This window comes from Silene latifolia, chromosome 10 (assembly GCF_048544455.1).
Source record: "Silene latifolia isolate original U9 population chromosome 10, ASM4854445v1, whole genome shotgun sequence".
In the NCBI taxonomy this organism is placed as follows: Eukaryota; Viridiplantae; Streptophyta; class Magnoliopsida; order Caryophyllales; family Caryophyllaceae; genus Silene; species Silene latifolia.
In genome coordinates this window covers 110,781,456-110,802,073 of record NC_133535.1, presented here as the reverse complement: position 1 = coordinate 110,802,073, position 20,618 = coordinate 110,781,456, and the positions used below count along the sequence as shown (strand labels likewise).

Below are 20,618 nucleotides of genomic sequence, written 5' to 3'. Positions count from 1 at the left end.
TTTGGAACCTGTAACTAATGAACCTAATGAACTTAGGGAGTCAAAATAAAATGAACCCGGCTAGGAGTTGTTAGGAGCTAATGCAAAGACTTGGGAGATGTCCTAAAGTCGCGATCTCTCCCTACAACTTTGAACCGGTCACTAAGGGGTGTGTCCTGGTATCGTTATGTGTTTATCTATGTAAATTGCATATCTATATAGAAGTGTGTTGTGTGAATCGGTGGATGAATGCATGTGGAGGGTAGGGGATATTGTGGTGAAAGATGATGAGTAATATGAATACGTATGTTGATTGAATAACGGAATTGCATGATGAATTATTTATAACGTGGCTTGCTAGAAACATGTGAAGTAGGATGTCGTTTGTTGTATGTATATATATGTATGTTTGTCGTTTTATATATATATATATATATATATATATATATATATATATATATATATATATATATATATATATAGTTGGTTGGAAATCAGTTGAGTTGAGCATGCGGGTAGTATACGAGTCAGCATGACTCGATCGAGTAAGGGGCACTCGATCGAGTAGGTGAGTGACTTGATCGAGTGGGTGTGACTCGATCGAGTGGGTTATTTTTCGCTTCTGGGCAGTGTACTGTTTTTAGGCACTCGATCGAGTAGGTAGGGCCACTCGATCGAGGGGGCTCAACTCGATCGAGTATGTCAGAGGCTCGATCGATTGAGTTTTGAGAGGCTTTCTGGTCAGGTTCTGGAATCGAGGAACTCGATCGAGTAAGTGGGCAACTCGATCGAGTGGCCTCAACTCGATCGATTATGTTGTGATGCTCGATCGAGTAGGTTCTGCTCAGGTCATATACGTATTTGAGTTGTGGGATGTGTGTTTATGTTTACCTTTTCTCTTATATAGTGCAAAGATGCCGCCAAAGATAAATGCGTTGTATGCCAGGGCTGAGAATATGAGCATTGATGAGATAGTTAAGATGCTAGAGCACAAAGACGCGCTCACAGATGCTCTGAAGAAGTTTGGGAAGGATAAGGAGGCTGGGGTGGACTTTGCTAAAATGAGTATCAACATCGCTCGGTTTAACCCAAAAGAGTACATGGGTACAGGTGCGCCAATCTTGCTTGATAATTGGCATAGAGAGATGGAGAACATTCTGAATGTGGTTCATTACCCTGAGGACTTTAGAGTGGAACAAGCTGCATTCTACTTGAGAGATGCGGCCGGAGAGTGGTCGGACAAGGTTAGAGAGAGTGCCTTAGATCTATATGTGAAACACGGGTTGTCAGCTATACCTTGGAGTGAGTTCAAGAGGGCTATGCGTCGGGAGTGTGTGCCGGAACATGTCCGTAGTAAGTTGACGGAGGAGTTTGATGACTTCAAGATGGCTCCGGATATGACAGTAGTTGAGTATTATCACAAGTTTAATCATAAGTCTAGGTACGCAGAGGATATGGGGCTGAGTTAGGAGAACCTGGTGTTGAGATTTGAGAAGGGTTTGACATCCAAGATCATGGAGAAGCTGCCTATAGGAGTCCTTACTGATGTTAAGGAGGTATATGAGCGTGTCGGGAGAGCTGAGAGGTTGGTAGAGATGGCTAAGGAGAATAGGGAGAGAGCGTCTGAGAAGAGGAAGGCTGAGAGCGAGGGTGGTGGTCAGTCTAGTTACAAGAGGGGACCCCACAACCAGGCGAGGGCTTAATCTTCGGTATCGGGGTTCAGTGGTGGAGCTTCTTATGGGCGTGGCCGAGGTGGTGGTAGTAACAGCTGGGGGTTATCTTGCTTTAACTATGGCGGTATGGGCCACAAGAGACATGAGTGTACCAGTGCTGTGGGCAGGGGTTTTCAGAGGCAGTCACAAGGGAGTTTTTCTCAGGGTCTATCTCAGAGTTATGCTAGTAACAGGCCGGCTGGGCCGTGGAATAATCAGGGTGGTCATAACAACAAAAAGAGTGGGGCTAACCACAATGGCGATAATTTATATCAAAGACCAGTGACGAACAACCAGGGGTCGGCTGCTAAGCCATCTACTTCTGCCAGTACTGTCCAGGGAGGTGGACAGAAGACCAGTGGCAATCTTTTCATGATGGAGAATAAAGCAGCTGAGGATGATGCTCACATAATCAAGGGTACTTTTCTTGTTAATGGAGTTTTTACCATTGTTTTGTTTGATTCAGGGGCGTCACAGTCTTTTGTATCATCGAATAATGTTAAGCTTTTGGCTTTGAGAGATTTTTAGTCTGTAAAAGCGGAAGTTTTTATACCGTCGGGTGAGTCTGTATCTTATGGGAGGTTGTATAAGGGTGTGTCTATGATAGTTGGGCAGGTTGACCTACTAATGAACGTGTTAGAGTTTCCTATGGATGGTTTTGAGATGATAGTTGGCATGGATTGGTTTGGTAAGTATAAAGCTAGAATAGACTGTCATCAAAATAGAGTCTCTTTGAGAGGTCGTAAGGGAGTTAGTGTGTCTTATCGTGGGTTTGTTGTCAAACCCAAAGTCAAGTTGATTGCAGCGGTGACATTGAAGTCTTATCTGAGGAAGGGGTGTCCGATGATCTTATGTCATGTGAGATACCATAGTATCGTGAGTCCGACAGTTCAACAGATACCAGTGGTGGGAGAGTTTCCAGATGTTTTTCCAGATGAGATACCAGGTTTACCACCAAAGAGGGATATAGATTTCAGTGTAGAGCTGAAACTAGGGACGGGACCAATCTCTAAGGCCCCGTACCGCATGGGTCCTAAGGAGTTGGAGGAGCTGAAGAAACAGCTGGATGATTTGATTGATAAGGTATACATTATACCTAGTGTATCATCGTGGGGAGCACCAGTTCTGTTTGTGAAAAAGAAGGAAAGAGAACAGGTTTTATCGGTGGGAAGCACCGCAAAACGTGGCAGAGATCGGGAGTTTCTTGGGTTAGGCAGGGTTCTATCGTCGGTTTGTGAAAGACTTTTCCAAGATAGCCAGACCTATGACAGCGTTGATAAGGAAAGAGAACAGGTGTCGTTGGGATGAAAGTTGTGAGACGGCGTTCCAAACATTAAAGGAGCGTTTGACCACAGCTCCAGTCTTGGCATTACCTGAAGGGTGTGAGAACTTTGAGGTATATACAGATGCTTCAAAGAATGGTTTGGGATGTGTGTTGATGCAGAACGGGAAAGTAATTGCCTATGCTTCTAGGCATTTGAAGCCTTATGAAGAGAACTATCCGACACATGATCTAGAGTTGGGTGCAGTTCTGTTTGCTCTCAAGATTTAAAGGCACTATCTTTATGGGGCGACCTTTAAGGTGTTTTCAGATCACAAGAGTCTCAAGTACATCTTCACTCAAAAGGAGCTGAACATGAGACAGAGGAGATGGATGAAGTTGATTGGGGATTATGACATGGATATTATATACAATGAAGGGAAGGCAAACGTGGTTGCTAATGCGCTGAGCAGGAAGAGTGTGCATTCTCTATGCACAACTATGTCTTTGATGAGGCTGAGAGATAAGGTGGGGAAGATGGGGATACATATGATACAGAAAGGGGATGCTAGAGGGGACGTGACAGTGGAACCAGATCTTTATGATGATATACGCAGGAAACAGGCTTTGGATCCTAAGATTGAGGAGTGGAGAGCTGGAGTAGAGAAAGGGACAGTGTCTAGGTTCTCTATTCATACAGATGGCAGTGTGAGATTTGATGGCAGGTGGTGTGTTCCTAATGATGAGGAGTTGAAAAAGGTGATCATGATAGAGGCTCATTGCACACCATATTCAGTACATCCAGGTGGTGACAAGTTGTATAAAGATTTGAAGAAGACTTTCTGGTGGCCTGGGATGAAGAAGGAAACAGCTGAGTTTGGGGCTCAATGTTTGACATGTCAGAGGGTTAAGGGAGAGCAGCGACGACCACAAGGTAAGATTCAGTCTCTTGAGGTACCTGAGTGGAAATGGTAGTCTATCTCTATGGATTTTATAGTGGGTTTGTCGAGGAGTCAACAGGGTAACAACATGATATGGGTGATAGTGGACCGTTTGACTAAGTCAGCTCACTTTGTTCCGATGAAAGATACTTGGACCAAGATACAATTAGCTTTGACTTATAGGAAACATGTGGTTCGTTTGCATGAGGTTCCTAAGGATATTGTGTCAGATAGGGATGCGAGGTTCATATCACGGTTTTGGAGAGAGTTGCAGGAGTTGATAGGAACTACTTTGAAGATGAGTACAGCTTTTCATCCGACGACTGATGGGCAGACATAGAGGACTATCATGACTTTGGAGGATATGCTGCGAGCTTGTGTGATGGAGTTTGGTTGTAGCTGGGAGGTTAGATTGAATCTTATTGAGTTTCTTATAACAATAGCTATTACACGGGTATTGGGATGGCACCGTTTGAGGCTTTGTATGGGAGGAGGTGTAGGAGTCCGATTTGCTGGGATGATAGAGCTGAGGCAGTGGTTTTAGGACCACAAATGGTACAGGAGATGATAGAACAGGTTAAGCTGATCAGGAAAAAGATGAAAGCGGCCCAGGATCGACAAAAGAGTTATGCAGATTTACACCATCGTGACATAGAGTTTCAGGTTGGGGACAAGGTTCTTTTGAAAGTGTCTTCTATGCGTGAGGTTATGATGTTTGGTAAGAAAGGGAAGCTGAGCCAGAAATTTATCGGACGATATGAGATTTTGGATCGGGTGGGTGAGGTTGCTTACCGGTTAGCGTTGCCAACGGCTTTGGATAGGGTGCATAATGTGTTTCATGTGTCTCAGTTACGGAAGTACGTGAGCGATCCTTCACTTGTGTTAGAGGTAGAGAACAAAGAGTTGGATGAGTCCTTGTCTTATCTCGAGGTGCCAAAACAGATTCTTGATCGCAAGGTTCGGAAAACTAGGAATGGGGAAACGGTCTTGCTTAAGGTTCTTTGGTCTAACCATAAGGTTGAGGGGGCTACGTGGGAGGCAGAAGAGGCTATGAGGGAGCGGTATCCGTCTCTTTTTTATCAGGTATGTGTGGTTACGGGGACGTAACCATGTTTCTTTTAGGGGGGTAGGAGATGGTCGTAGAAGGTTTTTGTATGTTTTTTATTTGTTTTAGTACAATTAGTATAGTTATTTTGAGTCGGTTTGAGTGTTGGTTGGGAATTTTGTTTTGAGTTTGTTTTGAGTTTTGGTTACGTTGTTGTGTCAGAGTTGAGATAGTATTTTTTGTTTTTGTGTATGGGTTGAACTTCGGGGACGAAGTTCTTTTTAAGGAGGAAAGACTGTAATACTACAATTTTCTATGTCTATGGGTACTCTATCGAGTGGGGCTTACTATGTCGACTAAGTGTGTTTTTATGCAAAACAGTAGTCTGCCTGAAGGGTACTCGATCGAGTACGTGTGACACTCGATCGAGTAAGAGTCACTCGATCGAGTAAGTCAGTTACTCGATCGAGTAAGTGAGTCTTACGGGTTATTTTAGCCGGGATTCGATAATGACGCGTGATTAATATAAAAGGTTCCGTCATTCTTCCTAATCACTTTTTCACCTTTCTAAAACCTTTCAAAAGATAAAGAAGTTACTGTAGATACCCAGTATCTGCACCTTCCAAAAACCACCCGATCATGATCGGACTATAACGTGTTTTTGATATGCGTGCGTGGATTGGCTATATATGAGACGGTTTAATGCACTACTCGGATATAAAAAATGATTTCAAAAGTTTTCTAACTTCATTTGCATTAAAATAACACTATTTAGAGTTAAAACCGTCTTCGGACCCAAAACCGACTCAGAAACCCGCAACTCGAGTCAACCTGAGTCAACCCGAGTCAACCCAAATCTCGAATGTCAAAAATAATGACATGAATGTCTTCATCATGTCATTTCCATTAAAATGACCCTAATTAGAGTCAAAACTGACACCGAGCCAAAAACTGACTCGAAATTCAAATCCCGACTCACACGGGTCAAACCCGAGTCAAAGACACAAAATACCTACCCCAAATATCACCTAAGAGGAATCTTACACGGCTAAGCAAACCTCAAAGACCACAAATCACAACCAACAAAACATTGGTTAGAACAAATGCAAAATCCAAATTTGCGAAAGGGACAGTACACCCCATTGTATCACGGGGTACCCCGCGCCTAAAGCAGGTGTCTGCTTAGTCTCTAAACAAACACAACCGACCTACCATCCCACATTTCTCTATAAATACCCATCATCACACACTACAAACTTCACGCGAGAGTCCGCCCCCTCACATCTCCCTTAAACTTCTATACTCGACTTCCTAAGTCAACAAATCGACACGTGTTTACGACCTACCGATCGTAAACACAAGCCTTACACATATTGTTTGGTACCGTCGCCGTGCATTCGACCGACCCATTCGACCAACTCAACTAATCAATCAACATGTTTTAATTAACATGTTTTCAACATATTTTCAAGACCAAATCCTTTTTTAAGGCACTCTTTTAAAACTTCTTTGATCGCGATTAGTCACAACGAGAAAACCGTCTCTAAAGTCGTCTACTTCGCAAACATCAATACACGTAAGTTTGAGGGTGTAAACAACTCCTTTATTTCATGTATTTACTGTTTTTATGAGTCTATAAGCATGAACAATGCATAACACGATTCAAATATAGGTTAGACGAGCGAAAACCGAGTTTTGGCCTGAGACAGAAGCTCCTTGCTATGCAAGGGAGCTCGCGCCTCTTGTGGGTCTCGGGTCAGACTTATCCGTGTTTGAGTTCCTCTTTCCTTCAGCACTTTCTTTTATTCTTACTTCTTTCCTTTTACGGGTTTTACCATTTCAAATGTTTTAATTCATTTTTATGATAAACATATTTTGGCCATTACAAAAATCATCCTTGGTTCTTTATAACATGACGGTTTATTCCGTGACCCGATGATATTGTTGGTTAATCACATTTTAATGGGTATTTTAACACCCTTTTATTTTATTTACCATTTTTCTCATTTGTTTACATTTGTAAATATATTAGTCATAATTCATAATCATCCTTGGTTCTTTATACCATGTCGGTTTAATCCGAGTACGATGACAAACATGACTAATTACAAATAAGTGAACTTAACATAATTACTTCAAATCAAACATTTTACATTTTTATTTATAAACTATGCTTTTCAAACATGCAAATCCGACAACGAATATTACTAACACAATAGTAATTATTTCAAGTCATGCAAACAACATTTGCAAATTATTTAATCACAAATACGGTTTTAAATAACCTTTTCAAAAACTAGGAGACGCCCCCTTTGGTCGGCTCATGGCTCGCGCCCCAAGTGGCCGCCTGTTTCCATCTTTCAAAACCAGGGCAGAGCCCCTTCCATCGCCAACAGGCTCGCGCCCCAATGGGGCTGCCTGGCACTGTTCTGCCTCGTTTTAAGAGTTTTCTAGGACGATCCCGATTACAGTTAATCCGAATACATGACAGATCAGATTGACAAGCTCACGTTTTTACACTTTGTCATTTGACATCCATTTTCAAATAAATGGATCGTGTTAAGCATCATAACCCGAATTTGGTAAATGGATATTTAATTTCCGTTTTCACATGCAAATCAATCTAAATCCAACTTGACATCTTATGCTTGATATTTGGATTAACAAACCGACTTAGAAAGCTCACATGTTAGGTTAAACTTTTGGATGCGCATTCATGCATTTTAACCGTTCTATCAACTTTTGCACTTAAACAACCACGATCGATCAGTAGAGGCCGCTAACGCGGGCGGGATTAGGTGTCCGATTAAAGGGCTTCCCAATACGTACCCTCACCCCTTACTCAGAACCTTTGGATAGTGGATGGCCTTATCCAGGGCGTACGAGAGTCATTTTAGGCATAGAATGGTAAAAGGGGGACGAGTCGTTATCTTTAGTACCTATGTCAAACACCGCTTTTTGCCTTGATTTGACCTAGGTATAAAGTGGATTTCGAACGGGTTCCAGGCATCCCACAAATGCTTGGTGGCGACTCCGAACATCTCTACATCGTTTCGCGGCGCTTGCCGAGACGATACCGACCGATCTAAAGCGATCCGGTCGAAAGCATTTTTACGCCGCCGAGCGTGGCTTTCAAAGAGAACTCTGCATGTCCACAGATTGGCTTGGCGTGCGGCCCGTGACCGCGGACCAGTAGGCGGCCTAAATCCGCGGACCGAGACGTGGCCCATGTCCACAGTTTGGCGACTCCGCTGGGGATAATTAGGACACTTGTTTCTTTGTGATCCTTAGAGGTGAAACTCGAATGAGGTCGTGGTTAAAATGCATTAATTGATATTACGGTCATAAGTCGGTTTCCTTGTCCGGGCCCATAACCTAACCCTTTCTCGACCAATTGGCTCGTCTCGTCGGCGTGAGTTTTCTCATCCCCGCGTTCCGAATCCCGATTGAGTCACGCATACCATTGACGTTACACATTTATGTTTCGTCAAAGAGCTTTCATCACTTTCGAGCACGAGGCTAGGGCACCCTACTTACATATTTTGTTTGGATTGGTATCTCTCTCGCAAATCGGGGTTTGATTGCTTGGTATGTAACCCACCCTTCTAAGCCAAAACCCGTGTCAGCATTATGCATAATATAATGAAACTGTGAGTGCTTATGTGTTATGTGATTATAAGTCCTTCCGTGTCTTTTTTCAAACTTTCAAAAACACCCTTTCGCGCCGTTATAATGGCCATTTCAAACCTCGGTCTATCGCCGTCCGTTGCACGCCTTTCTAGGCCGTCATAATGACAATTTTCAAATCCGGTTTTTATAACCATTTCAACAGGCCTTTCTAGGCCGTCATAATAACGATTTTCAAATCCGGTTTTTTATAACCATTTCAACACGCCTTTTTAGGCCGTCAAAATGACGATTTTTAAATCCGGTTTTTATAACCATTTCAACACGCCTTTCTAGGCCGTCATAATAACGATTTTCAAATCCAGTTTTTTATAACCACTTCAACACGCCTTTCTAGGCCGTCATACTGACGATTTTCAAATCCGGTTTTTATAACCATTTCAACACGCCTTTCTAGGCCGTCGTAATGACGATTTTCAAAACCATTTCAAAATACCCTTTTACGCCGTCATAATGGCCATTTCAAAACCTCGGTCTGTCGCCGACCGTTGCATTCTCAAAGCGCCCTTCTACGCCGTCGTAATGACGAATTCTACCCTCAAATATTCAAAATTCGAAATCAATTTTCAAACAAAAACGTTTTTCAAACCGTCGTAATGACGATTTTAACCCGTGCAACTTTCCAAAATTTCAAATGTCGTTTTCGAAATCAAATTTGGCTTTTCTAAGCCGTGGTAATGACGATTTCGATTCTCACAATTTTCGATTTGCATACCGTCTTTCAAAGGTTAAAACGGTTTTCTAACCCGTCGTAATGACGAATTCAATCCTCATAATTTCCAATTTCAAATCATTAAAAACAAATTTAACCGTTTTCAAATTTCAAATTCAAAATAAAATCTTTGAAAACCAATTTAACCGTTTTTAAATTTCAAATCCAATTTCAAATCATTGAAAAAAAATTTAACCGTTTTCAAATTTCAATTCAAAATCAAATCTTTGAAAACCAATCTAACCGTTTTCAAATTTCAAATCCAAAATCAAATCTTTGAAAACAAATCTAACCGTTTTCAAATTTCAAATCCAACTTCAAACCATTTGAAAAAAAAATCTGACCGTTTTCAAAATTCAAAATCAATTCTTTGAAAACAAATTTAACCGTTTTCAAATTTCAATCCAAAATCAAATCTTTGAAAACAAATTTAACCGTTATCAAATTTTTAACCCAATTTTAAATCCTTTGAAAACAAACTTAACCGTTTTCATGGCCATTGTGATGACGATTCCAAATTATTCGATTCTCGATTTTCTAATCCGTAATTCGGAATTTCAAAAACCGTCTCTGGAAACAGTACATCGTTTTTCGAGCCGACTCAAACTCAAACCGTCTTTTGAAAACAAACTTAAGACAACTATTCAACTGGCCGACCTTCTAAGGATCCCTACTCTTCGGAAGCCGTCCATAAAACGACAAATGAACCTTTTTGAAAATTTCTATTTTCGAAAATTTCAGTCCACCTTTCTGATTCAGCCTCGAGTTGATTTCAAGTCAAGTCGTCTAGATAACGTCGAGTCTCTGCAGAAGTTAGTGCCTACCTTTTGGTCTAGGTCGTGTCGCCTAATTATGGCGTTAGGAGAGTCAAAACCTCTCGGGTATTAAACCCATCTTTCCCCTAAATTACGGGTCAAAGGTCAAGTTTGTGTACATGTCTTGTCCAACGGCGTCACGCCAGTAACGCACATCCAAACTGAGTCAGAAGTCGTCTATCTAGGCATCACTATGCCAAAGTCGACACTCGAGTCTAAGTTCAATGTCATGCACCAAGAGTTCAAACACAATAGGTCATTCACGATCTTTATGAACTCATAACCTAGTCACACCGTCGCGTCTTCACAGCAAAACTTCCTTTTTTACATATGTGTCGTACTTGCCTTTGTTGGTGTAATCCCTTGCCAAGACAAGTTATAACTCCCATCATTATGTCAAATAGGAATCCCTTGTGTGCCATCAATCGCCAACCAGAAAGTCAAGGAGCCTATCAATCTGCATCCGCCATGACTTCTGCTGAAACCAACAACATGGTCCTTCGACTCGTAGCTACCGTGGAAAACTTGAGCACTCGTCTCTCCCAGGTTGAGGACAAAATGATAACTGGGAATTTTCCCTCTATTGATATTGAGCAAAGGGTTAAGTTTCTTGAAAGCCGGCTACTGGCCAACGACCAAACCAAAACCAGACGACCTCATAGGTCCTTCCCTGATCTGGGTATGCCTTATGCCACAGCCTTGCAAAGGCTAACCTCCCAAGGAAAACTTCAACCAATTGGTCCAACTCCAGACTCTCTGCCAAACAAGCGAGGACGTAGATGGGACGGAAAACTGTTTTGTCAATATCACCAAGGTCGCGGACACGATACTGAAATGTGTCTCCCTGAAAGGCGTCATCCTTGATATGATCGAAAAGGGCGAGTTACCATTACCTCCCTCAACAAACCACAAAAATAACCCTCCTGAAAATCCTATTGGACGCAGTCAGGAATCTTCCCTAGACTGCTCTCATCTCGTCTCTCCTGACGATGAGAAAATTCATGCAATTGATGAGGATGGCATACAAAGCGCTATAATGATGCTCTCCGTCTCCATCAACAACATATTCTGAAAGCTGCAAGTGGCTATCGATGACTTGAACACCCGGGTAGCTAATTTGGAGAAGAGGTTTGGTAGTACAGAAAATAAACCTGACCATCAAGGAAACCAACCCTTGGTTCACCAACCAATAGCTGTTGAAAATGAGGAGTCATCCGATGGTTCCCACATCCACGAACCTACCAACAAAGAACATGAAATTACCTCACCAAAATCCCCTTCAAAATACAAAACAACTTCCCAAAAACTTCCCATTGACAATGACCAAATCCTGCTTCCGCCCAAGATTGACAAAAACAAAAACAAAAACAAAACTCACAAAAACATCCCAAAAAAACACCAATATGGGAACCATTGGAAAACATCAAAGGGTATTCACAGATCTGGGAATAACATATGGCACCGCTGTGGAGATACTTGCTGCAGAAGGAATGATCCAACCCATTGGTCCGACTCCGGACAAACCCGAACACAAAAGAGCCCGATTCTGGGATGGTAATGCCTATTGCCAATACCATCAAGGCAAGGGCCATGACACCGAAACCTGTTTCAAACTCAAGCATGCCATTTAAGACATGATTGAAGCTGACAAAATCATAATTGCACCTCTCAGTCAAGACAATCCTCCTGAATGTCTCAAGTCAAATAGCAAGGTTGAACGTTCTCAAAGGATATTCACCAAACTCAACACAACCTATGCCACAGCTCTTCAAAAGCTCATGACTGAAGGGAAGCTACAACCAATCGGGCCCACTCCGGACCCGTCTGAATGCATGAAAAGCCATTTCTGGGACGGCAATGCATATTGCCAATATCATCGAGGAAATGGTCATGACACTGAAACATGCTTCAAACTGAAACATGTTATTCAAAATATGATCGACAACAATGAACTGGTAGCTTCATCCCTAGGCCAACCAAGTGATGAAAACAACCCTAATCAACATCTCTTTCTACAAGGAGATAAAAGTCTCATCGACTATTGTCCTCATATCATCCCCAACAACGAGAGTGAAGTGCTCAAGTCACTACTACATTTAGATTCTATAGCAACACTTTGCTATTGTTGCATAATGTCATATAAATGTTGCAATAGAGTTTATGCAACACTTAATCAAGTGCTACATCAGGTCTTGTTGCATTAGGTCATTGCAACGCTTAATGCAACACTTTTTAATCTGAAGCAACACTTTTGAAAAGTGTTGCATTGGTCATGTTTATGCAACGCTTTCTCAATTGCAAAGGCAACATTTTTTATCTTCTAATGCAACATTTCTTATGTAAAAAAAGCAACACTTCCTGAACTAATGCAATACTTTTCATGTTGATAAGCAACACTTATATCAAATTAATGCAACATTTTTATTTTGGAAACGCAACACTCGTTACGTCCCAAAACAACACTTATAATAAACAAATGCAACACTAATTTATTCAAAAACAACACTTAATAAAGTGCAACGACATAAGGACTTGTAAGGCACGCAACAATTGTAATTCTCTCTAATTGTGCATTCAATTGATTCAGTCTCAAAAATATGTCAATTACATTTCAAAAAAGGATCAAAAGTAGAACTTCGATCGCAAATGTTCAATTATTTAACTAAAACAAATATAACAAATGTTTAAATAGAACAAATAATAATTCTTAACGACTATTTGAAAGCTAGTAATTATAAGTCTTCATTCTTGTATTGTGACCATATATATGTTGCCAGCCGGACAAAAAATCAACCCGTCATCATTGTTAATACCTCAAATGCAACCTGTAACATAAAAAATAGAACATTATTAGATTTGAGGATTCAAAGGCTCAATAGGCATAGATGATACGTCACACTTAATTATCACGAAATAATAAATAATGCATTAAAGAACAACTAATTAACAAGGATGTGCAGAAAACTAGCCGCCCCTTATTTCTTCTACAGGTACATGATTTACCAGCTAATATTTCATTCATTTTACGCCAAATCTATTCACAAAAACAGCATATGTCAAACAATGTTAACCAAAAGCCATATTGTAATGCTACGTGATGTAATGGGACCTGTAATATAACACGGGCTGTCCTACTCCATTAACCCTTCCCTTCGTTTCCTTACCTTTCCTTCTCCCCCTCTTCCCTCCATGAGTTTTCTCATAACAAGACGATAACAAAAACCAGAAAGATATGATTCTAATAATCTTCAAAGTTCCAATTTATCAAAATAATGCGGATCAAAGATTAAGTTATATACTAACCTTGTCAAATGTAAGCAGCAACCAGCACCACAAATCAGCAAAAGCCAGCATGCCAGACCTGACCTACATGCAGCAGGCAACAGCAGCAAGCGGCAACATGTAGCAGCAACATCTAGTAGTAACATCTAGTAGTAACAGGTAACAGCGACATCAGCAACTATCAGGACATCGAGATGACAGCAGCCGCAGGCGCATAGCATCCATCATGACATCAACTAACAGTCATCATGACATCCTGGGTTATGGCTTCTTTTCTTAATGTCGTCTTCTCATCCATCATGCTGCATATATTAGCCAATTAATTACAAATGGTCATATCAATTACCTAATTGAAATAAACAAGATTTCAAAACAAAAACTTGAGCAGTGGACTAGAATTCCGAGTCAAAGGTAACCGGATTTACAAGATGAGTGTCAATGTTGTTTAAGTCTTGCCCTTCCTCCCTCATATGTGAGTCCTTCGAGTCCTTTCCCTGAAACATTGAAGTCAGATTGAATCAAAAATATGAGATGGGAAATCATTCAAATATCAGAGGATATAAAAAAACTACGTTCAAAACTCATTTCTATGCATATAATATCCACAATTCTTCGAACCTAATAAGAGGACACTTCATGAGAATCGTCATTCAGCAACAATAATTGATTTCACGAACTATTCAATATCTATCATCAACCATCTTGGGGACTTGTCTACAATAAAAGAGAAGATATTATTATATGTAAAAAAGAAACTTAGGTATCATTTGAATTGTGTGGCCTTCGACACGAATGACCCAAACAAGCTATATTCAGCCTACACACTAGCCACCAGGCACCAGTAACCAATAGAATAGCACCGTGCATCCCTGCAGCCAGCCGACAAGCTACCAGCATCCAACATGCCAGTTGCAATGAGTAGTCCAACCGTGTTACAGGAGCAAGGAATCACTAACCAATAGCCCACACCATTGCTGCAGCAGCCAACAACACTGACAGCGTGTGCGTAACAAGCAGTTTCAGAAGTGCACATCAGCAACACATTAACCCAGTTTCACTACAGGCATACCACATTCATTGTATTTGTATCTACTCGTGATATAACTAGACATTATTTGATAGTTTGCTACCTAATAAGTTCAACAAATACTCAAGTTTTATTACTTGTCAAATTTTTTGAATGGCTTACTAAGAAAAAATAAAACACACAACTCGCCATCATGTTTAAGAGCTTAAGGAATATGGGGAGCAAGAACTTTGTCGAAGAACGAACTTTCATAGCTGAATCATAAGAATCATAAAAGATCACTTCTGATAAGGCCAAAGGATATAGGAATATCATAATAATAAATCTATTCATTACCTGGTTATTGGAAATAAATTGAAGGGCACAAGTAAACACTCCATAATAAGACACCCCTTTATCTCGATCATTTGTTTAACTTTTTTATTCATTTTGACGGGGTAAACAAATGAATGGGACAGAGGGAGTATTAAGTGATGGAACTTATAAATATTAACATCGCGACAAAGTTCATGAAAAATGTGAGTTGGCAACCATAACAAACCTTTTCAAAACCAACATTTTCATCGTCAACCATATGATTAATGATGTAAAAGCAGAAATATCAATGAAGTAAGCGAATAATTAGAGAAGCATTGGGGGAGAATATAAGCTCGCCCACCCAACCTTTAACCAGCAACATAATGTCTCCAGTGGTAGTACTGTCACTACTAGCTGAGATTTACTTTGCCACTCCCTAGTATAAATAAGAAATAGGCAATCATATGTAAGACCTTATTCTCCCATTCTTATGCAATCCTACCCTTTCTTTTTGTTACACATTGTCTTGTAATATTATTTGCTAGTTTCTACTTCATGATACAACAAGCATGGATGACCTAGATAACCATTTTACTTCATCACATTCCAAAGCTGAAGAGCACCGACTATTTGGCCTAACATGAAATGGAGACAAGGTTTAGTCCATTTCAACCTTTGATTTTCCCCTTCATTTTCTGGCTACCTTTCTCAGGTGAGAGGTGAGTGTCTTAGTTGAGGAAAACAATACACTGGTAGACGAGAACATAATATTGTTGAAATTTTGTCATTCAAAGAGAAAGCACGGTGGTTCAGGGGACAAGCATGATAGCAGTGCCATAACTAAGGTATTATTTCCAGCCTCTCATTGACAACTAACATAAACGGCGATTTGTTATTGGCAATCCAACATATATCAAATCAACTATTGATTATCGCAATTATATAAAACGCGATAGATCTAGCAAATTAGGAAATTAAGAAGCAAACCCTAAATCTCAAGCTACAAATTAGAATGTTAATGAATAAAAAATTGTTCAGTTTTCGTTTTCATGTCATTCGGTTTAGGATTAGGTAAGAGGGTTCAATTACCTGCTTTTTCAAAATCCTCGGCATCAAAGTAACATTCAGCTGCTTTCTTTCTGTTCGCAATGCTTTCAAACAACTGAGCAGCTTCTTCAAGCATTTTCAATGACTTGTCTACACTCAAGCTCCTTACATTCTGAGCAGCTTCTTTAAGTTCAGAAGCTCTGGTATAGGTTTCCCAGTCTTTTTCTCCAGCACGTGTGAAGCATTGCGCTGCTGTCTTGTAATTACGCACTTGAAGCATCTGCAATAAAAATATGCAGAAACATCTTGGTGATTGCCGAAACAGTAAAAAAATAACAAATAAAAACTCGAAGAACAAGATATAGAAGTTTCATAAATAAGGCAAACCTTCAAACCCTGAAGTTTCCAGTCATATGAACTACTTATAACTGGCATTTCCCGAGCATAAGCATCATCCAATATTTTGACTTGGATCGTATTCAACTTCTGCCAGTAGCGTACCATAGGCAATGAAAAACCGCCACTCTCTTCACATATCCATAACCTTTGCTTTGTTCGGGTTACAGCTACATACAGTTGCTTTAGTTCATAACACAAGATATTGTGTTTTAAATGAGAAAATTGAGGAAGAGACTCTTGGTTTCCCGGAAGAAGTCGATTCTCAACCATGTACTCGTATATTATCCTCCATTGTTCTTGCAACGGTGATGTCTTGAAGAAGTTGTACAGCAATACATCCTGCATTTAGATATATTCAGCCATGCGTACGACAATGAGATATCAAGAAGACAAGCATTTAGATATATTCAGCCATGACTCATTACCTGAAACTCGAGCCCTTTGCACTCAAATATCGTCAGCACAATGGCTCGTCTTCCAATACGTTTGGTAATCTCATCCTTTACAGAATCATCTCTCACAAGTATCACCTGATCAGATCCGAAGCTAATGAGATTCTCACTGTCATTTCCCTGCTTTCGAAAAATCACTGACATGGCATCTCCATGACATCCACAGTCAAGTACAACAGGAGCTTCGCCATGCACTAGACTAGTTTCAGGGCTTAGTTTATCAATAGATTCCGGGAAAAAATGATAAATGAGTTCAGTAATACTCTGTGCTAGATTTAGAACTCCAGCATGAGTTCGGAAATTTTGGGATAGGTTGAAAAGCGGAGATAATTTCCGATTAAGCTCTTTTTTCTCTTCATGCAAAAATTCCTTGTAGAATAAACATTTTACATCTTCAAACCTGAAATGAACACCTTTAGCTATGGTCTGAGCTGTATCACCGGCAAAAACGAAACCCTCCTTAACATTTTTGCAGATATACTTCAGAATAACAAGTTGCTTCATAGTTAAATCCTGAACTTCATCCACATAAACAAAATCCATATAGTCACCCTCATATTCTTCGTGCTTCAACCGATGATATACATCATTCACTAGATCAGCTGAATCATATTCTTCTCGCGTCAGCTTCATCTTCTCATAGTCTAGAAATATCTGATATATCTGATTTCTCTCCGACTCATCAAAAGTCGACCCTTTTTGTCGATAATTGAATGTATCTCTCCAAAGAGGATTTAGCTTCGGCAGTCTGCTGTCCGAAATGAAGAGAGCCTTTTATGAGTGTTGATCTCCGCGAAAACTCTTAAAGGGTCTAGTTTGTGTGTCATCTTCATGTTAAAATGGGGCCAGTAACATTCTCGGAACTTTTCGAAGGTGACTTCTCTCCTTCTCAAAGTTTGCTGAACTAGTCTAGAATTAGTTCCTTGCGAGTAGATTTTCCTAATATCAGGAAATCTATTGAAATACGACAGTCCTATTGTTCGGTCAAGCATCAGCAACAACATATCAAATGTCACGACTAGAGGGTAGCTTTTTAGAGGAGTCTCAATGAATGAAGTTGGAACGTCTTTGAAGTTCTCGTCTTCATCCAACTCATTTGCATTAACAGTAATCTTTTCCTCACCAAATGTCTCACCGCGAACAAACCTGCAGTGAACACCCCGTTAAATCACTCACAGAGTCACAGTACCAGTGCTTAACAGGTGAACAAAACGAGTAAGATTTACATACCTTTGAAAATTGTTGATGTGTCGTTTCACAGCAACACAGAGCTTTGGATTAACGGTTACAAAGAGTTGTCGAAGAGAAGTTCCAGTCACACACATGTTGAAGACTGATGGGTAGCTCAGAAAGCAAATGGCTAACTACACCCGCAGAAAAGGAATAAAACTTCATTAACAGTAAGCTCTCCTTCACTTTGCTATACTCGATATAATTTGTTCCACAAGAAATGTCTGCTGAATGGCCTGAATCAGCATTGCTAGTATCTGAGTACCAAGAATCAGTACAGAAGTCGTAGCGTCTTGAATCAGCATTGCTAGTATATGGTACGTACCCCTCGAGGGATTTGGCCTTGGGACGGTTAAGATAATCATCGGGGAAAGAACGGTATACATTCTCCAGTTTCTTGATCAATGCTGGTACATCAATCAAGTGCAAAATATCCCAGACCTTCAGCACTTGGGTTGCATATCCGGAGTCCTTGCATATATCATTTGTGCAAATGATATAGCGACCCTCTACTCGATATTGTTTCACAATACTCGAACTCCCAGAGATTGCATCAGCTTTATATTTTTTAGGCTGCCACCCATTTGCAAGTTTCAATAAGAAATTCAGTACAACCTTCTTTGAGTAGGTCGAGGGTAGTTTTGAAAACGACTTGACAAAAGATTCCGAGAACATAACCTAATGAAAAACGGAAAACAAAAATCCATCAAATATAAATAAAACTAAACCAATTAGCCTCACAAAGAAACTGAATATAGCAAAAATGGCGATTAACGCAAGTTGGAAAAGAAATTAAATAACCTAATTAATGAACTTCCCCAAATTCAACACTAAAACTATAATTAAGAAAAGAATTTGCGGTGGTGGTGAGACAGAGCAGCAGTGGTGATCGGCGTGCGGCTTGGCGAACGGCCAAGATAATGACGGTTTTGCAAGGTTTAATTGCAACTAAATCAATAAACCAACAACTCAAACTCAAAGATAAAAAAAAAAAATTGCAATTGAAATAATAAACAAAATTAGGGTACAAACCTAATAAGAAAAGTCGCGAACGATGGTTGCTTCGTTCCCAATATGCCTTCGCCTTTTCTGGGTGAATCAAACTTGAGATTGAATGATTAGAGACAGTGGATTGAATGCATGAAAGAGAAACGAAGAAGATCGAATGAGAAAGGAGAAGCAAAGAGACGGTGGAAGTGTCCAATGAGAAAGGACGAAGAATATCAAAGAGTTTTTGTTACTGTATCAAATAAATGAATTGAACGACGCGTGATGGAAGGAATTGAAAGATTGAATAAAATAATAATAATATTGATTATTGATGGGAGATTCCAAAAAATAAAAAGTGGCGCACAAACAAAATTTTCAGTAAAATGTTTTTAGCGGCTGAACAAAAAAATGAAATTTTTATAAAAGGTTTATAACTTATGTGATATAAGTGTTGCACAAGTGTTGCGACAAAATGCAACATTTGTATAAAAACGTTGCACTTCGAGTAATACATTGCAACACTTATATTAAGTTGTTACTATGTATGTAAAAAAGAACATTTATAAATTAAGCGTTGCTTAATTAACTGAAAAATGCAACACAAACCGTAAGTGTTGCACACGAAATGTTGCATTAGGTCTATTTTTGTAGTAGTGAGTGGGTCAATGCTCAAGATCAAACAATCAAGCCGCTGGATGCTGCGAAAGAAACCTTCGAGGAGGAACATGATGATTAGGAGTTCGTATCTACGATTAAGTCCGAGTCCGAGTCCGAGTCTTAGGCTTTCTCATATCTATCCTAGTGTCTGTCATTTTATTCCTAAGCGACAACTGGGGGCTGTCCCCATGAGTCACATGTATTCATCGAGTCTGTGCTAACATCTTATTTATCTAAATAAAAGCACAATTTTCAACTATCATATATTCTCCCCTTTACCATTTCCCGTTGACAACGAGAATTGATTTGAGAAATGATTTAAAACAAACAACATGTTCCAAATTCAATGTGAGTACACTCGAGTGACGTTCCGTACCGAGTAAGCAAAGGACTCGAAACTCCGTGTCCATTCTCTTGACCTATTCCATGTCTGGAAATAGAAACCTTTCATTAGCACCCGATCTAAAAACGAGCTCTCGATCAAAGGGATCCTGTGACGAACCTAGATAACAAGCAAGAACGTCTCCTTATTCATGTCAATGACGGAAGGCAAGCCCATTCCCCAAAAAAATATCCCAGCACCAAATATCAACCTTTCACCAACAGGCACATTCCCATCTGCACCTTTACCTTCCTCGAACGAAGTACGACAAAAAACAATATAGCCATTCACACAAAGCCAAAGCGAAAGGCCAAAATCAAAGGCCCTAGCCAATAGCCATTCACCAAAAGCCAAAGCGAAAGGCCAAAATCAAAGGCCCAAGTCAATATCCATTCACACAAAGCCAAAGCGAAAGGCCAAAATCAAAGGCCCAAGCCAATACCCATTCCCCAAAGCCAAAGCAAAAGGCCAAAATCAAAGGTCCAAGCCAACAGCCATTCACCCAAAGCCAAAGCGAAATGCCAAAATCAAAGGCCCAAGCCAACGGCCATTCACCCAAAGCCAAAGCGAAAGGCCAAAATCAAAGGCCCAAGCCAATATCCATTCACCCAAAGCCAAAGCGAAAGGCCAAAATCAAAGGCCCAAGCCAATATCCATTCACCCAAAGCCAAAGCGAAAGGCCAAAATCAAAGGCCCAAGCCAA

The 20,618-nt window shown here is 40.3% G+C and overlaps 2 protein-coding genes across 4 annotated transcripts; both read right to left on the bottom strand.

The window, feature by feature from the left end:
- Positions 1 to 12,684: 12,684 nt before the first annotated feature.
- LOC141605808 (uncharacterized) lies at positions 12,685 to 17,370 on the bottom strand. Of its 3 annotated transcripts, XM_074424708.1 has the most exons (7): positions 16,630 to 17,370; positions 16,193 to 16,543; positions 15,848 to 16,085; positions 14,053 to 14,148; positions 13,860 to 13,928; positions 13,456 to 13,736; positions 12,685 to 12,977 (listed from the first exon to the last, which is right to left on the bottom strand). In XM_074424708.1, exons 1-4 carry the CDS (start codon positions 17,287 to 17,289, stop codon positions 14,111 to 14,113), a joined length of 1,287 nt encoding a protein of 428 aa, XP_074280809.1. In that variant the 5' UTR covers positions 17,290 to 17,370; the 3' UTR covers positions 12,685 to 12,977; positions 13,456 to 13,736; positions 13,860 to 13,928; positions 14,053 to 14,110. The 3 variants fall into 3 exon arrangements, with proteins under 3 accessions (XP_074280809.1, XP_074280807.1, XP_074280810.1); XM_074424706.1 differs by lacking the exon at positions 14,053 to 14,148; XM_074424709.1 differs by lacking the exons at positions 12,685 to 12,977; positions 13,456 to 13,736; positions 14,053 to 14,148 and having other exon boundaries at positions 15,848 to 15,969; positions 16,044 to 16,085.
- Positions 17,367 to 19,156, bottom strand: LOC141605809 (uncharacterized). Its single transcript, XM_074424710.1, has 3 exons — positions 18,919 to 19,156; positions 17,887 to 18,564; positions 17,367 to 17,802 (listed from the first exon to the last, which is right to left on the bottom strand). The coding sequence occupies exons 2-3, from the start codon at positions 17,979 to 17,981 to the stop codon at positions 17,391 to 17,393; spliced, it is 507 nt and encodes a 168-aa protein (XP_074280811.1). The 5' UTR covers positions 17,982 to 18,564; positions 18,919 to 19,156; the 3' UTR covers positions 17,367 to 17,390.
- Between the last annotated feature and the right edge of the window lie 1,462 nt (positions 19,157 to 20,618).